The sequence below is a fragment of the Diplotaxodon limnothrissa genome, linkage group LG11 (genome assembly GCF_057381915.1).
Source record: "Diplotaxodon limnothrissa isolate DT_005_m linkage group LG11, D_limnothrissa_male_GT1.1, whole genome shotgun sequence".
In the NCBI taxonomy this organism is placed as follows: domain Eukaryota; kingdom Metazoa; phylum Chordata; class Actinopteri; order Cichliformes; family Cichlidae; genus Diplotaxodon; species Diplotaxodon limnothrissa.
The window spans coordinates 9688677-9709101 of record NC_140606.1 but is presented as its reverse complement, the minus strand read 5'-3'; the positions used below and the strand labels follow the sequence as shown (position 1 = coordinate 9709101).

The following is a 20425-nucleotide window of genomic DNA, read 5'->3' as shown; positions in this document are numbered from 1 at the left end:
ATATATGCTGTAAGATAGAATGCATGTGGCAATAACGGTTACATACCTTTTGTGTGGTCGTCGGTGACTTTCATTTCTCATGAATCACAGTCAGTTTTGTTTTTCATTCAGTGCAAGAAATTAAGCTGTCGTCAAGAACTACCACACAGAGTGATTACATGGTTAAAGCATACTCTGCTGACATTTGAAACAGTCACTGGTCATCAAAGACAAAAAAAACAAAACAAACATTTTACGTCTGTTCTACCTTTTGTGTGGTTGTCGGTGACTTTCATTTCTCATGAATCACAGTCAGTTTTGTTTTTCATTCAGTTCATTCAAGAAACAAACATTTTACGTCTGTTCTCAAAGAAAATGATTTGCAGCCTAAAAATATTTCAGCAGATAGAGAATTAAGCAATTTAAAAACTTTACCATTCACTTAACTTGAATTATGTGGAAAAAGAATTCAAATTCTTATTCAAAGGACTGTTTTTTGATAGTCAGGTTCCTTCACTGTCAAAGGCAGAATTAAGGAGTGGTCAGAGATAGGAGACCACTCCCCTCGATGAGAATTGCTTATAACCTGAACACAAACTAAAGTAGAATTCACTTATGTCTGACCGCTCCACAATGCAGAACCTTGTGCTGATCCTTGGGATCGTGCTGCTCCCTAGAGGCAAGTTTTTCTTCAGTTATCTGTTCTTTTGAAGAAAGTTCTGTAATATTCAATGAAACATTTTCTTTTTTAATGCTTCTACAACATGTTTTAGTACAACCCAGTAAACGTTTGTCTACGTTCTACAAATTATTATACTAATTACTGTACTGTTTGCCCTTTATTTTTTAAACGGTTCATTTTAGTGAATGTTTTAGAATATGTCCATGCATTGGAAGCAAGAAAAATTTCATTTATCTTTATCTTTGTTTTATCAGCCTGTGCCTTGAAATGTTACGAATGCATACCGGACCTCTCTGGAAGCTGCGCTCAGACAACAAAAGAATGTCCTTCCAACACTCAGTGTGGATCAGTAAGAGGGACTTCATATGCAGGTTTGATTTTGTATAGTTCTTATTTTATTCTTCTTTTAAACTGGTTCAGTTTTCAATGGTTCCTCTTTTTGTTGCAGGTGGTTCAAAACTGGTTGATATTAAAGCGAAAAGTTGTGCTGCGGCTGAGGAGTGTGTTCAGGCCTCAATCAACTTTGGAGTTTCTCAAACTCTACTGACCAGCAAGTGTTGCACCTCTGATCTTTGCAACTCTCAAGATGCCCCTGGTAATTTCTATCACGCTTCTTGGTATTTTGAAATGTAATTTCCTGTCCTTGAAAGTAAAAAAAAAAAAGAAAAATTTATTTATTTTTATTAAATATGTTGAGAAAGTTTTGAAGTGGGTCAAAACCTTTCTTTCAATCGTCGTATTCGCTTGAACAGATGAGGTCAAAATTATCAATCTGTAAAAATTTCCTGATTAAAAAATCTCAAACAATAAACATATTAATAACATAAATGGTTTTTCTTTTGTTTTCTGTTGTTTTTTTTTTGTTTGTTTTATTGCTGATGTTTTTGGCACACAGTTAAAATAAGGAGGGGAACAAATATTACAAATATTTCTGTATTCAACAGAGGGCAGCATCTCATCTCCAAATGGGAAAAAGTGCTTCCAATGTGATGGAAACGATTGCACAAAAACTCTAAATTGCAATGGAGATGAGGACCACTGCATCTCAACAAGAGGTAACAGGCCGACAGCATTCAATGTCTGCATGTTTGTTCTTTTCTGCTCAGTGATTCAGTGATTCCCTCTTTTCATTTCCTCAGTGACTGCAGGAGGGCAAAAGGTGACTGTAAAGGGCTGCGCCTCCAAGGTGGTTTGCTCAAGCACACAATCTGCACAGATTGCAGGAATCATAGGAACAGAAATCAGCTGCTGCCAGGGTGACCTCTGCAACAGTGCCATCAGTACAACTGCTGGCCTTCTGCTCTTTGTGACACCGCTGATCTCTCTGGTCTTGTTCTCTTAGCTGATGGAAACAACAACATCACAGCCGAGCTTTTCTTATGACTGTCACAATGTTGCCTCTCATTTCACCAGAGCTTAAAAAATAACTACATTTTTGTAACTAAACATAATTTTTGGTTTGTGGAGAAAATAAATGAATACATTTCTTAAAGTCCTGTACATTTCTCTATTTTCTTTAAGTCAATATTATCGGCTATCAAATTAATAAGACATATACAAAAAATATGGTTGAAATAATCGACACTTGGCTGACTTTTATCATAGATATTAGCCAGTGATTTATTTTTCTAGAACGTAGATCATTCTGTCCCAATATTTAACTGCATTTGTTACTCACTGCTTTAAAGGTTAATGTTGGAAATGGGTAGAATTATATTTTATATTTTCTCCATCTAATGGACAAATCTTTTTATAGTATACAGTTTAAACATAGACTTTATTAACCCCACACTGGGGAAATTCACATGTTACAGCATCACATGTGTCAGGAAGAAAAGTGAATAAAAGATATAATATAAAAAAAATAAGAAAATATAGCACATCAAGAAAAAAGCCACAATAAACCTATAAAGACTAATTTGTACCATGTACAAATGTACATGCTTGTAAAATATACATGTGTATTTTAGAAGGTATCTATTATGTGTATGTGTGTATTGTTACGTGGTCAGTCACGTTTGTTTTGGTCATAATCCGGATGAGTTGGCTGTATTTTTCCATGTTCTCACCCCTGGGCGGAGCCTCATCACTACACCTGTTTGTTCACCTGTCAGTGATCCAGGGCTAACAACAGGCAGTATTTAAGGCCAGCTTCCTTATCTGTTCCACACCAGTTTGTCAGCTATCCTAGGTTGTTTGTTTGTGTTGTGTTGTGTTGTGTGTGGGTCCAGATCCATGCTTTGGCCTCCGGGCCCCATTGTTACAGTTTCTCCTAGAACAGAACCAGGCTGGGTTTTCACTTCGGGCTTAAACTGGACAACTGCACATTAAATTTTTGTGAATCACCACACAAACTGATTGCATGGTTAGAGCATACTCTGCTGACATTTTGAACAGTGTTCGGTCATCTAAGAAAATCATTTTCAAGTCTGTTTATAAAAATACAATTATTTGAAGTCCACAAATGCTTCAGTGGTGGGTCAACTATCTACTAGTGTTTGTCAACTATCTGACATCAAAATAAATGAAACATTTTAGTCAAGCAAGAAATGTTCCAGTGTCTTAGCTGACAAGAACAGCACCTGGTTTGGTTTTCTTCTGCTGCTGTAGCCTTTCTGCTCAATATCTGCTGTCAAATGCCTCAGAAAGAGCTAAACATATGATAGATATTAGATATTAGTCTCTTAACATGCTTATGCCTTAATACAACTTTCAGCTTTCATTGGTGCTATCAAATCAGATAATCAACATACAATTATAATTAAAGTAATAATTTTGATAAATATGTGTCCAAACCTTTGATTATAAAACTGTAACACTAAATCTACAGTTCACTGGCTGATTGGGTGTAATAGCAATATATTAAAAATGTATTAGATTGAACACCTCAGTATGTCTGAAGTATTGCAGTTATAATGTGTGGTTTAGTAAGACAGGAAAATGTTTGTGAGAGTGTACACATGAATGTTGCTGTGGTATTGTTGGCTAAGGGTAAACGTAAATACAGTAAAATCGTAATTCACGTCGACAGTAATGACACCCGGTTACGTCAATCGGAGGTCACTAAAATCAATATTGAATCGGTGTGCAACTTTGCCAAAACAATGTCGGACTCTGTAGTTTTCTCTGGTCCCCTCCCCAATCAGACCAGGAGTAACATGTTTAGCCGCATGTTCTCCTTAAATTGCTGGCTGTCTGAGTGGTGTCCAAGAAACGATGTGGGCTTCATAGATAATTGGCACACCTTCTGGAGGAAACCTGGTCTTGTTAGGAGAGACGGCATCCATCCCACTTTGGATGGAGCAGCTCTCATTTCTAATAATAATAATAATAATGTGTTAATAGACCTCTCTGCATTGAATCATATCTGTTATTAATCCCTGTCTCTCTTCCACAGCATGTCTTTATCCTGTATTTCTTTTCTCATCCCAACCAGTCGCAGCAGATGTCCCCCCTTCCTGAGCCTGGTTCTGCTGGAGGTTTCTTCCTGTTAAAAGGAAGTTTTTCCTTTCCACTGTCGCCAAAGTGTCGCTCATACGGGGTCATATGATTGTTGAGTTTTTCTCTGTATCTATTATTGTATGACCTACTGTACAATATAAAGCCCCTTGAGGTGACTGCTGTTGTGATTTGGCCGTATATAAATAAAATTGAATTGAATGTTAACTGCAGTAAAAAGGTTAAAGTACCACATGTGCTGTCAGTGCAGTGTCTGATCTCAGACCTGCACAGCTTCCGTTTTAAACACTTGATGTACTCAGCTGCATGAAGAGCACATGAGATTTTCTCTGACACAATTAAATAAAACATGATGAAGGTCAAAGGTCATCACTTGTATGCTGAACAAAAAATTGGTAATCTGGAAATCTTTCACAGTTTTTTGCCAATAGTGTGTTATTTACCATAAAGTAATTCAGAGTCATTCACACCAGAGTAAGAGAGGATAATATATTTTTAAATATACTTTCTACAGAACTAAATATAATATCTTTATGTAAACGTCCAGAGCCTCTGTGGATTTGCCAAGTATTTATAACATAACGCAAAGCAACAGCCTCCATCACAGTGTTCATGAAATGCTGGGTTTATCAATCTTGTGGGGCGGGCATATTGTTGAGTTCAGAAGATTTCCCTGTAAGGGACCTGGTGGTGAACATTAGTCTTCCGTCCTTGCGATGAACTTCAGTCTTCCTGATGTTTCTGAAATGGTGCATCTCTCAGTAGGTTAACAGAACATGTGACACCTTTCTGTGATAATAGAAAGGGAACAAGTTTCTCCAAACCTCTGGAACGAGGAAACCCAGCATGGTCTCCCTCACCAGTTTTCGCCCAGGATGGATGAAGCTGTTGATGATAATGTGGATAATCAAAAGAACAAATGACAGGTCTATGAAACAAGCTGCTGGTTTTATTTAAAGTTTCCATGTTAGCAGACCGTAGAGCAGGCTCCGGAGCCGCATGCGACTGTTTTGTCCTTATACTGCGGCTTCACATGGTTTGGGAAAATAAATTAGAAGTATTTAGCTGACGTGTATTTTATTTGTGTTTAGTTCTTTTTTTTTTAACTTGTAGTTCTAAATTGGAAGATTGTTGTGATATTGAAATAAAAATAATAAAATTATATTTTATTATTTTTCATCGCTCAAAATAAGCGTCACACTCGCAGAAGCCGGTATACCCGCCAAAACGCTGTGCATTTATCAAGACTTTCAACCCCAGATAGACCAATGGATCTTCGGATCCACATTATGTCAGCAGCTGTTCTCCACCGTGAACTATGTTAAAAACAAACACCGCTAACGCCTCACAGATGACAGCTTACAGTCCTGCGTAAAGATGAAAGTGACTTCAGCCCCGATTTGAGAGGCGGTGCCCAGAGGTTCAGGAGCAGAAGTTCCATTGTAAACATACCACGGCAGACCCGCTGCTTTTCAGCATCCCGTTATTGACCACTTGCTGTACGCATACAGTCGACGGTAGCTTTTCAGCTCACAGCCCGACAACACAACAGCAGAGAGCGTGATTGCAGGTGCCGCTCAGGCGCGTCCGACTCCCATGCAGCGGCACTGCAGACCACGCCCCGCCACACACATTAACCAGGTAAAATACATATTTAGGCAGAATTTTGCAAATATCTATTTTTCATTTTTTGGCAGCATAGTGCTCCCCCTCCCCCAATTTTTAAAAGTCAGATCAAGGCTCCAAAAGCCCAAAGGCGATAAAACAGTTTTTGTTTGCTACATGGATCATTTTAGTTCAGCTGGGTGTCTTTCCTTTTGTTATATTTCTTTAAGAGTTCAAAATGTGTTAATTACATAAATAAAATGTAATTTTCTCTGTAGCACTTCATGGATTTCATAAGCAACACATTTGCTCTGTGGATTCTTTTGAAAACCAGTTAAAAAACTTTTCTGTTCACACAAGCCTTTTGTTGATCTACGTATTTGATATTCTTTACATCATTTACACTTGATCTTGACTGCACCTCCAAGAACTCGGCTGTTAAACTCCTAACATTTGCAGATGACACCACTGTCATTGGCCTCATTCAGGATGGTGATGAGTCTGCATACCAGCAGGAAGTTGAGCGGCTGGCACTCTGGTACAGTCAGCACAATCTGGAGCTGAACAATCTTAAAACTGTAGAGATGACAGTGGACTTCAGGAGACATCCCTCAACTCTGCTCCCCCCTTACGACATCAGACAGCCCTGTGTTGACTGTGAAGATCTTGAAGTTCCTGGGTACCACTATCTTGCAGGACCTGAAGTGGGAGACCAACATCAACTCCATCCTCAAAAAGACCCAGCAGAGGATGTACTAGGAAAGACAACTAGGAAAGTACAGTCTTCCACAAGAGTTGCTGATCCAGTTCTACATTGTGTCTGTCCTGTGCTCCTCCATCACAGTCTGATATGGTGCAGCCACTAAACAGGGCAGGAGCAGACTGCAGCGGACTGTACGGGCAACAGAAAGGATCATTGGCGCCCCCTTGCCCTCCATCCAGGATCTGTACCTCTCAAGAACCAGGAAACGGGCAGGGAAAATCATCACAGACCCCTCACACCCTGGACACAAACTTTTCTACCTGCTGCCCTCTGACAGACGGTACAGAAGTGTGTGTGTATATATATATATATATATATATATATATATATATATATATATATATTACGGGTGCAACGATACACAAAATTCACGGTTCATTTCGATACTTTGGGGTCACGGTTCAATATTTTTTCGATACAAAAAAAAAATGTTCATGCCTTTTTAATTTGTCATTTATTAAATTTTCATGGCACATTCCGCACCACATCTCTGTGCGTTCATCATTTGTTTGAAGCCAGCTCACCTCCTGCAACTACTTTTCCGAGAATACGTGCTTCTTTTGTGGTTCGGACTCCTGACATTTCTTTGGAGGTGGAAGAAAACCAAAGTAATTGCTTAAAGGAGCTTGCTTCTTCAACATCTTTAAGAGTTCTAAACAAATGTCTGTCCTCCTCCTGAAAATCTTATGTACGCAAACACACGTTGCAGTTTTTTATTTTGACAGCGAATGCGCACCAGCGGACCACTTATGTGCACCCCTGGTTATTTAGCTCGTCATATTGCAGCCACAGAAATTCTTTTGTCCATGAAACCATAAAGCTGCACTTTCTTTTTGCCTTATAGTCCGATTTGTCATAACTTTTCCGTTTTGTGGTAAGCTTTTCTTTGGCTGTCACTGCTTCACCCTGAATTGGTGCGCAAATTATCATCAGTCACCAATCAGTACTGTCGCTCTCTATACACAGTTCGCGTGATTGCAAAGTGAAAGCAAAAAACAAGCGCGAATTCAAACGCGATTTCAATATGTCACATATTGACAGTGGCTCACCGATGCCAATGACATAATTACCCAGCTACATTTCCGAAAGAATGCAAAAGCATTGACATATATTTTTCCTTCCTACGATAGGCCGACGGGCAGGGCAGAGATAGATTTTGGTAGCCCGACTGGAAATATCGCTAGCCCCGGGATGTCGGGCTAGCGATATATATATATATATATATATATATATATATATATATATAAAACAACAAACAACACCCAGCACGCCCCTGCGGGCGGTTTATCCTTCAAGCTCGGGTCCTCTACCAGAGGCCTGGGAGCTTGAGGGTCCTGCGCAGTATCTTAGCTGTTCCCAGAACTGCGCTCTTCTGGACAGAGATCTCCGATGTTGTTCCCGGGATCTGCTGGAGCCATTCGCCTAGCTTGGGAGTCACCGCACCTAGTGCTCCAATTACCACGGGGACCACTGTTACCTTCACCCTCCACATCCTCTCGAGCTCTTCTCTGAGCCCTTGGTATTTCTCCAGCTTCTCGTGTTCCTTCTTCCGGATATTGCTGTCATTCGGAACCGCTACATCGATCACTACGGCCGTCTTCTTCTGTTTGTCTACCACCACTATGTCCGGTTGGTTAGCCACCACCATTTTGTTCGTCTGTATCTGGAAGTCCCACTGGATCTTAGCTCGGTCATTCTCCACCACCCTAGGGGGCATCTCCCATTTTGACCTCGGGACTTCCAGTTTATACTCGGCACAGATGTTCCTGTACACTATGCCGGCCACTTGGTTATGGCGTTCCATGTATTCCTTGCCTGCTAGCATCTTGCACCCTGCTGTTATGTGCTGGATTGTCTCTGGGGCATCTTTACACAGCTTGCACCTGGGGTCTTGCCTGGTGTGATAGACCCCAGCCTCTATGGATCTTGTACTCAGAGCTTGTTCTTGTGCTGCCATGATTAGTGCCTCTGTGCTGTCTTTCAGTCCAGCTTTGTCCAGCCACTGGTAGGATTTCTGGATATCAGCCACCTCCTCTATCTGCCGGTGGTACATACCGTGCAGGGGCCTGTCCTTCCATGATGGTTCCTCATCTCCCTCCTCTTTCTTGGGTTTCTGCTGCCTGAGGTATTCACTGAGCACTCGGTCAGTTGGGGCCATCTTCCCAATGTATTCTTGGATGTTCCTTGTCTCATCCTGGACTGTGGTGCTGACACTCACCAGTCCCCGGCCCCCTTCCTTCCGCTTAGCGTACAGCCTCAGGGTGCTGGACTTGGGGTGAAACCCTCCATGCATGGTAAGGAGCTTTCTTGTCTTTATGTCAGTGGCTTCTATCTCCTCCTTTGGCCAGCCTATTACCCCAGCAGGGTACCTGATCACGGGCAGGGCGTACGTGTTGATGGCCCGGATCTTGTTCTTACCATTCAGCTGACTCCTCAGGACTTGCCTGACCCTCTGCAGGTACTTGGTGGTTGCAGCTTTTCTAGCGGTCTCTTCATGGTTCCCATTCGCCTGCGGGATCCCCAGGTACTTGTAACTGTCCTCTATGTCTGCAATGTTGCCTTCTGGTAGTTCAATCCCCTCAGTTCTGACTACCTTCCCTCTCTTTGTTACCATCCGACTACACTTCTCCAGTCCGAACGACATTCCAATGTCATTGCTGTATAGCCTGGTAGTGTGGATCAGTGAATCAATGTCTCGTTCACTTTTGGCATACAGCTTGATGTCATCCATGTACAGGAGGTGGCTGACAACTGCTCCGTTCCGTAGTCGGTATCCGTAGCCAGTCTTGTTAATGATCTCACTGAGGGGGTTCAGGCCTATGCAGAACAGCAGTGGGGACAGAGCATCTCCTTGGTAGATCCCGCACTTGATGGTGACTTGTGCTATGGGCTTGGAGTTGGCCTCTAGTGTTGTACGCCACATCCCCATTGAGTTCCTGATGAAGGCTCTTAGGGTCCCATTGATCTTGTACAATTCTAGGCATTCCAGTATCCAGCTGTGGGGCATTGAGTCATAGGCCTTGTAATCAATCCAGGCAGTGCACAGGTTGGTCAGTCTGGTCTTGCAGTCTCGGCTGACTGTTCTGTCTACCAGTAGCTGGTGTTTTGCGCCTCTGGTATTCTTGCCAATTCCTTTCTGTGTCCCGCTCATGTATTGACCCATGTGCCTGTTCATCTTAGCCGATATGATGCCTGACAGGAGCTTCCATGTAGTACTGAGGCAGGTTATTGGTCGGTAGTTGGAGGGGACCGGTCCCTTCTTGGGGTCCTTGGGGATCAGGACCGTCCGACCTTTGGTTAGCCATTCCGGGTGTGTCTCGTTAACTAACAGCTGGTTCATTTGTGCTGCCAGACACTCGTGGAGTGCAGTCAGCTTCTTTAGCCAGTAGGCGTGAACCATGTCGGGCCCTGGTGCTGTCCAACTCTTCATACTGGAGACCCTTTCTTGGATATCTGCCACTGTGATGGTTACTGGACCCTGTTCAGGGAGGTCTGCCCTCAGATCCACTAGCCACTGAGCATTGCCGTTATGGGTTGCGTCCTTCTCCCATATGCTCTTCCAGTATTGCTCCGTCTCCAGCCTTGGTGGTGCTGTTCTCTTATTATTATTGTTCCCTTGCCACTGAGAGTACACCTTTGCTGGTTCTGTGGAGAACAGCTGGTTTATTCTCCTGCCTTCTATCTCTCTGGTGTACCTCCTCAAGCGGCTGGCCAAGGCTGTGAGTCTTTGCTTGGCAGTTTCCAAGGCCTCAGGTATGGACAGCTTGCTGTATTTCTTATGCACCTTCTTTGTCGCACCTTTCTGCAACTCCGTTAGTTGGCTAACCTCCCTCCGTGCTACTTTGATCTTGCCCTCTAGCCTCTTTCTCCATGGAGGGTACTGCCCCTTGTGGCTGTTCAACTTGTAGCCAAGCATCTCACTGATCACTGCTGCCGTATTGTAGATCAGCTTGTTAGTATCGGTAATCGTGGTTGTAGGTATTGTCCGTAGTGCTGCATTAACATCATCTAGCAGACCTTCTGAGGGTACTTCACGTAATCTTGGTAACCGGCTACGGGGGATCCAGGTTTCAAGCTTGGCCATGATCCTATTTTTCAGGTCAGTTCCTCTCGCACTCAACGATCCTTCTCCTGTCGCACTTGGGGCTATGTACCCAATCTCGGGTGGGGGTGATGATATCTCCCCCCTGACCTGGCGTCCTGACTCCTCCTTGCCGTAGCATTTGTGTTGTACCTCGTCAATCTCTAGCTGTGAGAGCAGTCCCTTCTTTATATATATATATATATATATATATATATATATATATATATATATATATATATATATATATATATATATATAAAAATAATGGTATCTATGGGATTTTTGTAAGGTGAGAACCTGTAGGTTTTTACAAAGGAATCTCTGAACAAACATGCAGAACCTGATTGACTTAACGCTGTATGCCTGTTACCTTCTGATGAGACGTGTTTGCAAGACAGGAATAATGAGTACATTTTCCTTTTTCTTTTCTTGAAATTTTTTTTAATAATAAATCAGCTGAATTTAATTCTCCCACACTGTTCTTCTCTTTTTTCTTCCCATATTTATACTGCACACTGAAAAAGTGTGTATAATGAAAGAAAACAGGTTTGAATTCTGCCCCCACTCCCTCCCCCAACCACATCTATCAATATGTACCCTCTACACACCCCTTGAATCTGTGTCATATTGTCATGATCCTGGGTCCTTTTGACCCAGCGTTTTGTGTTTTCTCTTCGTGATTTTGGTTCTGTTCTTCCTCTGGTTAGTGTTTACTCTGTTCTGCCCATGTGTTCCTGTATCTAGTCCACGTTTCTTAGTTTGTGTCCTTTCATGTGTAAGTTCCTGTTTTATTGTGAAGGTCTGTGTCTTATGTGAGTGTTTTCAGTTTGCCTCCCTAGTCTCGTATTGTTAATTACTCCCAGCTGTGTTCCCACCTGTATGTAACCCCCCTGTGTTCTCTGAGTGTATTTAAGTTGTGTCTTCTGTCATAGTAGTTGCTGGTTCGTCTGTGTTGTTTCCCCTCGGTCTCCCTGCGTCTCTCCGTATGTATTTCCCCGGACCTCCCTGCATCTTCGTTTCTGGTTTGTCTTATTAGTTTACCCAGTTTAGGTTTCTAGTTTCATGTTTTGCCACCCTAGCTGTTTGTATTGACCCACTATTATAAATAAACACTCACCTGCACCAGAACTGCCGCCCTTTTGGTCCTTACTACAAATCCACACGGCTTGCCCCGCAAACCGTGACACATATAGCCCCCATGACCAGTCACACTCCTTCCCCTTCAACCTGATCATTCCATATCTCACATCCACTTTTCATCTTTCTGTGCTTTAATTATTGCCTTTCCCCTTTGTCACCTTATACCATCCTCTCCTTGACTCCTGATCATGTGAGGAAGGAGCTGGAGAAGCTCAAGACCAAAAAAGCAACAAGCCCAGATCACATCATCTCCAGATTTCACTGGAACTGTGCAGATTCGCTATGTGAGGTGATCATGCCCATGTTTATTCAGAGCCTGGAAATCCTAAACGATCACCACAGTGACGCCTATTGGCCACTGAATGTAATAAACAATGTGCTTCAGAAAATAGTATTTTCTCCCTCTGTTACCTAACACATGTGAGGCTGTTTCACTTCCTGAGTAATTTAGTACAATGCACACTAAGCCAAATCGTAAAGTATATTGAGCAAACACTGCTATGTTGTTGTGTTAAACACATAGGTTTTCCAGTGGTTTCGGGACGGAGTCAGCTTCATTTTATGCAAGTTACCTGCCCAGTTTTGCAACCCTCAAGGAATTGTTTGACTGAAGCTTTGGCTACGTTCACACTGCAGGCGAAAGCGCATCAAATCCGATTTTTTTGACCCTATGCGACCCATATCCGATCATGGTATGACAGTGTGAACGGCACAAATCCGATATTTTCAAATCCGATCTGGGTCACTTTCATATGTGGTACTGAATCCGATACATATCCGATGTTTTAGAAAGCGACTGCTGTTTGAACGGTCAGGTCGCATTAAATCCGTCTTTTACGTCACCGACACAAGACAGACGCCAATTATCAGCGCCAGAGAAGCGCCAGAGAAGCGCCAGAGAAGACATCGCGAACGCTTCTCTGGCCATCCCGTGTAGATATCAGTGAAACTGTTGGGAAGACAATGTTGGAGAAACGTGAACATTTTATTTGTACTGTATAATCTGCAGATTCTGACAGAAATCTGCAACTATCCTTTGAAGCACCGCTCCTCTCTAAAACAGCAATAAGGATCATTATTAGGTTATTTACATTATTATGTAAATAACAAAATAACTTAAAGCAAAAATTGGGAAATGTAAAGTCCGAACTCTTTATATTAAGGGTCATCTATCAAACAATACTGTTTGCTCTGGGTCTAAACAGAGCGCGTTGTGTGTGAAGTCTTCTTTTGCGCATGCGGGCCGCTTTGAGCGTTCACACTAGAGCGCGTTTGCTGTCGCATTTTATTTGTAGTGTGAACACGCAGACAAAAAAATCGGATTTGATCAAAAAATCGGAATTGAGCATTAAGACCTGCAGTGTGAACGTAGCCTTAATGTGAATGTCATTAGGTCTGTTCTACATGCTGTTACAGGTAGAAACTGCTGGGACATTAGGTTTTATTTTTAAATAATTCAAAGGTGAATATACATGTAAACAAGACTAAATGTTCTTTCTTCTAAATAACTAAAAGATAAGAGCTTATTTCACATTGGCCCATGTCTTTTTGAATCTTGACATGTCTTGGTTTACAAGTTGCTCAGTGGCAGACAAGGAACCTTTCCTAAACTTTATTTGTAATCTATACTGCTGTGGATGACACAACTTGTGAAATGGATATGATGTCTGTCTGACAGGTTTGGATTACATTAAACGTGCATGCCTTTTGTTCTGTTGTAAATGCAGCCACCCTGGATGTTAACAGTCAATTCAATCATCACAACTCTGCTGATATGAGTTTGCGATTTTCTGCTGGGAAGCAGCACAGAGAGGGACAGGAAACGAGTTAATTGTTGTAGAGGGCCAGCTCTCTCATGGCCAGTCCCTTAGACCCCATAGAGGAGTTTAATGAGAGGAGGGTGTTAGCCAAGCAAATGTCCATCATGGACAACACTCAAACTCATCACCTGCATGTGGAGGATTATATTAGGCTGTATAACAAAACATGTTGTAAAGACCCCTTGTTAGGTTTTGTATTGTTGATTGTCATTTATGCTTAGAAATATTTACTCACATATGCTTAGAAGTGTATAATCATTTGTAGATTGAAAGAATGTCTCATCCTAGGAGGTCTGTAACGGCTCTGTGTAGCATGAAGGGGGAGTGCGTTCACTCCCTCTACAGAGTGTTCTGGCGTAGATCACACCTCCTAGGAGAGGTCGTATCTTCTCTTGCTGATATATGGTATAGCAAACACACGTATATCTGTTTAAGTATAAGAGCCTTTTGTTCAGATGGACCCGCTCCTGGCACCAGCGTTTGGGGAGTCTTCACAGGGTCACACCTTGACACACACACACACACACACACACACACACACACACACACACACACACAGGCAAGGTACTCTTTGTGTGTATGTAGACGTCATATGTTAATGAACCTATGCATATTCATGTAACCTCAATAAAAGAACAGTGGTACGGGAGAACGAAGGAGAGCGACTGGGGTCAAGCGAAGGAACGGCGCCTGTCCGGTTTTCTCTCCCGTGCACGAGAAACATGAAGAAGCTTGCCTACTTGTGTCTTGCTTTGCAGTGTAATTATATTGTCTTCAACGTTCCAGCGGATGGGTTCAAGGACAATAGGCCTATTTTGTGTTGTTGTCGTTGTTGTCGTTGTTGTTGTTGTGTGAGTGTGTGCGGAGCAGAACACGTGGTCTGTGACACCGACTGTTGTTGTTATCATGGGTTCCTAGGCAACCAAGAGTGAGTCAGAGGGTGACAGACGTTTGCTCCTGGCAGCACAAAGTATTTCAAAAAAAAAAAAAAAGAGAGAGAGCGACGGCTCCTTAGCTGCGCGCGTTCACGCGAGCACGGTCGCGCGGGTTTCATACGGACCTGAGCCGTGCGGTTAATCGCAGGCTTATAAATGGAAGAGATTCAAATGTTAGAAGTTTTCAGAAAACACACCAGCCTTGAAGAGCGTGTGGAGAAGGCCTGCCACATCAGCAGCACTTAAGATGTGCTGTGGTGAATGGCTTTCCCCCACCCCCTTGCTGACACGAAATGTTTATTCTTTAGCTTGCCCTGATCGACAACAGCCTGTGTGCCAGACCATAGATTTAATTGAGGTGGATAGTTGTTAAAAGTAATCTACATTAAGCTTGTGGTTGCTCAAATTCAGTACAATGACATATGAGGTGAAGTGATATAGATAAATATTTAAACTAATGAAGTGTGCCGGGTGGCGGCCAGGAGCGGAGGCCCTGGCGGACTGACCCCCGGCTGCCAAGACTGGCAATAGGGACATGGAATGTCACCTCTCTGGTGGGGAAGGAGCCTGAGTTAGTGCGTGAGGTTGAGAGGTACCGGCTAGATATAGTCAGGCTTCACCTCTACGCATGGCTTGGGCTCTGGAACCAGTCTCCTGGAGAGGGACTGGACTCTGTCTCAGACTGGAGTTGTCCCTGGTGAGAGGCGGCGGTCTGGGGTGGGTATTCTAATATCCCCTCGGCTTGCTGCCGGTATGTTGGGGTTCTTCCCGGTGGTTGAGAGGGTTTGTTCCCTGCGCCTTAGGGTCAGGGAACGGATCCTGACTGTCATGTGCGCTTATGCACCAAGTGGCAGTTCAGAGTACCCAGCCTTCTTAGAGTCCCTGGGTGGGGTGCTCGAAGGTGCTCCACCTGGAGACTCCGTTGTCCTACTGGGACTTCAATGCTCACATGGGTAACAACAGCGAGACCTGGAGGGGAGTAATTGGGAAGAACGGCCTCCCTGATCTGAACCCGAGTGGTGTTTTGTTATTGGACTTGTGTGCAAATCACAGTTTGGCCATAACGAACACCTTGTTCGAACATAAGAGTGTCCATAAGTGCACGTGGCACCAGGACTCTCTAGTCCGTAGGTCGATGATCGATTTTGTAATCGTATCACCAGACCTGCGACCATATTTTCTGGACACTCGGGTAAAGAGAGGGGCTGAGCTGTCAACTGATCACCACCTGGTGGTGAGTTGGATCAGGTGGCGGGGGAGGACACTAGACAGACCCGGTGCACCTAAGTGAGGGTGTGCTGGGAACGTCTAGCAGAGGCCCCGGTCCGCCTCCGGCAGAGCTTCAACAGCATTCCGAGGGAGACTGGGAACATTGATTCCGAATGGACCATGTTTAGCATCTCCATTGCCAACGCTGCTGCATTGAGCTGCAGCCGCAAAGTGGTTGGTGCCTGTCATGGTGGTAATCCCGGAACCAAATAGTGGACACCAGAGGTGAAGGAGCCACCAGGCAGAAGAAGGTGTCCTAAGGGGCTTGGTTAGCCTGTGGGACTTTGGAGGCAGCTGACAGGTATCGACGGGCCAAGCGGAATGCGGCTCGGGCAGTGGCTGAAGCAAAAACTCGGGTGTGGGAGGAGTTCAGAGAGGCCATGGAAAAAGACTTTCGGACTGCCTCCAAGAGATTCTGGCGAGCCGTCAGGCGTCTCAGGAGGGGAAAGCGGTGCTCTACCTGCACTGTGTATAGTGCTCGGGGAGCGCTGCGGAAGGAATACTTCGAGGACCTTCTTAATCCCACTGACACGTCTTCCGAGGAGGAAGCAGAGTCTGGGGATGAGGGGGATGACCCACCGTCTGGCCCATTGTTACAGGTCATTCGATCCCTATACAACCGTTGCAAGAGCTTGGTTTGCATTTCTGGCAATAAATCTGACTCGTTTCTGGTGGGTGATGGGCACCACCAGGGCTGCCCTTTGTCACTGATTCTGTTCATAATTTTTATGGACAGGATTTATAGGCGCAGCCAAGTGGCGGAGGGCTTTCACTTCGGTGGCCTCAGAATCTCATCTCTCCTTTTCTCGGATGATGTGGTTCTGTTGGCTTCATCGGGTAATGGCCTCCAGCTCACACTGGAACAATTCGAAGCCAAGTGTGAAGCAGCGGGAATGAGGATCAGCACCTCCAAATCTGAGGCCATGGTTCTCAGCCGGAAAAGGGTGGAGTGCCCACTCCGGGTCGGGGATGAGTTCCTGCCCCAAGTGGAGGAGTTCAAGTATCTCGGGGTCTTGTTCGCCAGTGGGAGAAGGGAGCTGGAGATCGACAGACGGATTGCTGCTGCGGCCGCAGTGATACGGACGCTGCACTGGTCCGTCTTGTGGAAGAGGGAGCTGAGTGTAAAAGCGAAGCTCTCAATTTACCAAGAGCTTGACTCTTGTGAAATCTCAGGAAAGCTGTCACAGCAAAACTTTTTTTCTTTCATAATAACAAGCTTAATGTTATGCCATTCAGTCCATCCAAAACATGTTTGTGCATATGTCAGGACCAACCTGATACATAAAGTTCTGCTGGAGGACATTTATTAGTGGCAAAACTTTAGTCTGATTGAACTGATTGGTTTTTCTGAACTCACTCAGCCTGTGGAGTCAGTGTAATGGTCTCAGTCATATACACTACAATCACTTATATTTGTATGTTAGTTTTATCATAGCATTGCTCTGTGGCTTCAGACATGTAAAATTCATAGTAAAATCTGCAGATTTAATTTTGAGTGATATCTGGCTGATTTTTTGACACGTTATAGAAAGCTGTCCACTGTTTCATAGTCTTTCCTGCATACAAAAAATATCTGGCACTCTTGCCAAATGGTTTCAGTCTCCAATAGAAGGAAAATTGTAATACAAAATTTACTCACATTAAGACAGTGTTTAATTTATCCCATAAAATATATTTCTGAATGTCAAATTGCAAGAAAGAACAGCAAAATACACAAGCGAGGTGGCACAGATTTTGTGGCTTTTAAATATATTTTCTCCCTCTGCTGGTAATGGACCTTCTGGGAAAAGAAAGATTGAAATATCTATAATTTTTTTATAAAAAAGAAGAGGAGGAAGAGAAAACCTGTGGCTCAAAACTAACTTCAAATCAAGTCTCATCCTCCTTTTTCCTTCTTCATCACTACAGAGTCATCACAACACAGTTACAACACTGCTTAGTTAACTCATAATCAGTGTTGGGCAAGTTACTTTGAAAAAGTAATTAATTATAGTTACTAGTTAGTAACTGAGTTACCAGATTTAAAAACTCTTTACTTTGCCTTGTTTGGTATCATTCTTTTCAGCACAACCTCACGTGTCTGAATTTACAGTTATGTTTTCATTTTGACATACTGTATTAACACAATTTATCTAAAATCAGACAAAAAACATGAAATCTGTGTAGAAAAAGTTATATTTTTGTACTGTAACAACCACACACATGTTTAATGACTCATATTTCAAAATGTTAAATGCAAATAAAAACTGTCAATGTTAAAATCATATGCACAAGTTTTTCAAACAACAAAGTTATTTGCAGCCATTTACCTTTTACCCTTTTTTTATAACCATTTCAAATTATTTACATAACAATCAGGTGTTTTGCATTTAATACGATGCCACACAAATTATTTGTGCAACTCCAAAAAAACAATTTCTGTCAACATCACAGCCTGATACCTGCAGGTCTGACAGCAGCAGGCGTATCACTCCTGTTTTCTACCTGGAGACAGCAGTCGCCTCATTGTTCTGACACACAACACAAACCTATCCACAACACTACACACTAACTACACAAGACAACACATTAACTACACACTCCAAACACCCTAAACGTCACAAATCTCTCACATCTCAAAACTCGCTCTCTCTCTTTTCCTGCTCTCTCTCTCTCTCGCGCGCGCCGTCACTCCTAAAACTTCCCCCTCTCCCTAAACAACCAATGTCATGTTTCCATATCATTTTGTGATTGGTTGACATGGTACATTTTTCTGTACATTTCTGCTATTTGTTTTGTTTTTTTATTTTTTGCTCATAAGCAGAGAGTGCTTGCTAGCGCTGTTCTTAGACAGTAAACGTGACGAAACTATTGCGGAAAAAACGCCGCATATGTATTGTTTATCATGACTGACGTGACATGACGTGGCCTATCAGCACAATTTAAAAACTGGTATATATCACCTTGTTGCTTTGTCATCTTAAATTGGTTGTTTTATTTGGCTTACCACGATTACTATATTCTTCCTCAGTCAAACAGCAGCACTCATGCAAATGTTTTGCCCCCTGAGCTCCAGGTGCTGTGCCAAAAAGTGATCGTCGGGCAGAAAGTGATTGCCGCCCGCGGGAGCGCGCGCTGCTGCTTAAAGCTGCAGCGCCCCGATTACTTACATAGACAGCTACTTCCGTACAACTGATATAAGGTGCGGTAAGCTGAAGACAGCTTCAGCTGTCTGTTTGTTGAAAAATAGTAACGTGGCCGCACCGCGTTTTTTTGTTAGTAACGGTAACGGCGTTGTAACGATAGAAATAGTAACTCGTTAGATTACTCATTACTGAAAAAAGTAACGCTGTTACTGCTCATAATTCATATTTTACAAGTGGAAAAATGTCTCAAAGCAGAAAAAAGAACAAAACAACTGATCAACTTGTTAGATTAACTGCTGTGATATTCTGCAGATTCTGTTCACACAACATTTGAAAACACAGCTGGCTGAAGCAAAATTAAAATTGTACTGACCTCAATTTTACTGAGGCAGTGTACAAAGATGAGACAGGCCCTGATTAAGATTAACACTAGTGAGATGCATGCTACAACACTACACAGAGTGTAGAGACTGTTAATAATGATGATTTCTGAAAGAAACTGGGGGCATTTGCATGTAGGACATTGATCTAAATGTACTGGGGTACATTTAGATCAACAACTGAATCTATTTTTTAGCAGTGTACAGACAGAGAGGGACATTCAATAACAAGAGACCAAAAACTGGACCTTGCATGAAGTCAATGTAATATAAACATGATAAGTTGGTGAATTTGAGCAAAATACATAAATAAATAAAACCCTGTGCCGATCATAAGTGAGTCAAATTAGTCTTGAAAGGATAAAAACCTCAGTCCTCTTCTGTGGCACCTGGTGGCCAAAAATATGAAGAGCAGCTTGAATCTACAACTTGTACTGAACAGCTTAATTATGATTGCCCTTTCTACATATTGAATAAAGTGTAAGTATTAGATTTTTAAAAATATTGTTTGCTAGTTTATAAATAATTCTTCCCCCAGCTCCAGTTATTGCTAACTTCGTAGTTAAGTCATCTTGCTTTTGGGGATTTTTCTATCTGTGTGCATCTCTGTAATGTTTTTTATTGAGAACCTTTGGCAGCTAGGTCAGCCATAAAACTTTGCATATTTTGAATGTGATTTGGTTAACTTGAATGACTAAGCACTCAGTGGATATCTTGGGATACTTGTGGATAAGTCACTAACCAAATTTAATCCATCCATCTTCTTTTGCTTATCCAGGGACTGTCACCAATCAAATTTAATGAGCAGGAGAAAAAAAATTGTACATGTGAGGACAAGAAATGACAAAAAAAGAAGACATTAACAAAAAAAAGACACCCTTCCCCCATAATCGTTTATTTACAATATTGTATTTGGTGAAAATGTTCTGATTGTTCACGCACACATTGTTGTAAAATAATGTGTGCGCCAGTCTCCAACGAGACATAGCGCTGGAAGAGTAGTTATTCTCCGTTACACCACAAGAGGGAGTATCTCCTGAAATGAGCAGCTGAAGTGGGAGTAAACGAGCCAGGCCACTCACCTAATGCAGTGCGCCTAACAAAAGCTGTGTGAAAGTGTGTACAAGCGTGTAACAATATACTACTATGGCTATATATTTGCACTTAAGCAGATAAAAATAGTA

At 42.6% G+C, this 20425-nt stretch overlaps 1 protein-coding gene across 2 annotated transcripts; it reads left to right on the top strand.

Annotated features, from left to right (window-relative positions):
* Window positions 1-594: 594 nt before the first annotated feature.
* Window positions 595-2003, top strand: LOC146622330 (urokinase plasminogen activator surface receptor-like). 2 transcript variants are annotated; one of them, XM_085366155.1, is made up of 5 exons: window positions 595-658; window positions 916-1032; window positions 1110-1256; window positions 1606-1716; window positions 1801-2003. In XM_085366155.1, exons 1-5 carry the CDS (start codon window positions 595-597, stop codon window positions 2001-2003), a joined length of 642 nt encoding a protein of 213 aa, XP_085222281.1. The 2 variants fall into 2 exon arrangements, with proteins under 2 accessions (XP_085222281.1, XP_085222282.1); XM_085366156.1 differs by having other exon boundaries at window positions 613-658; window positions 913-1032.
* Window positions 2004-20425: the final 18422 nt, after the last annotated feature.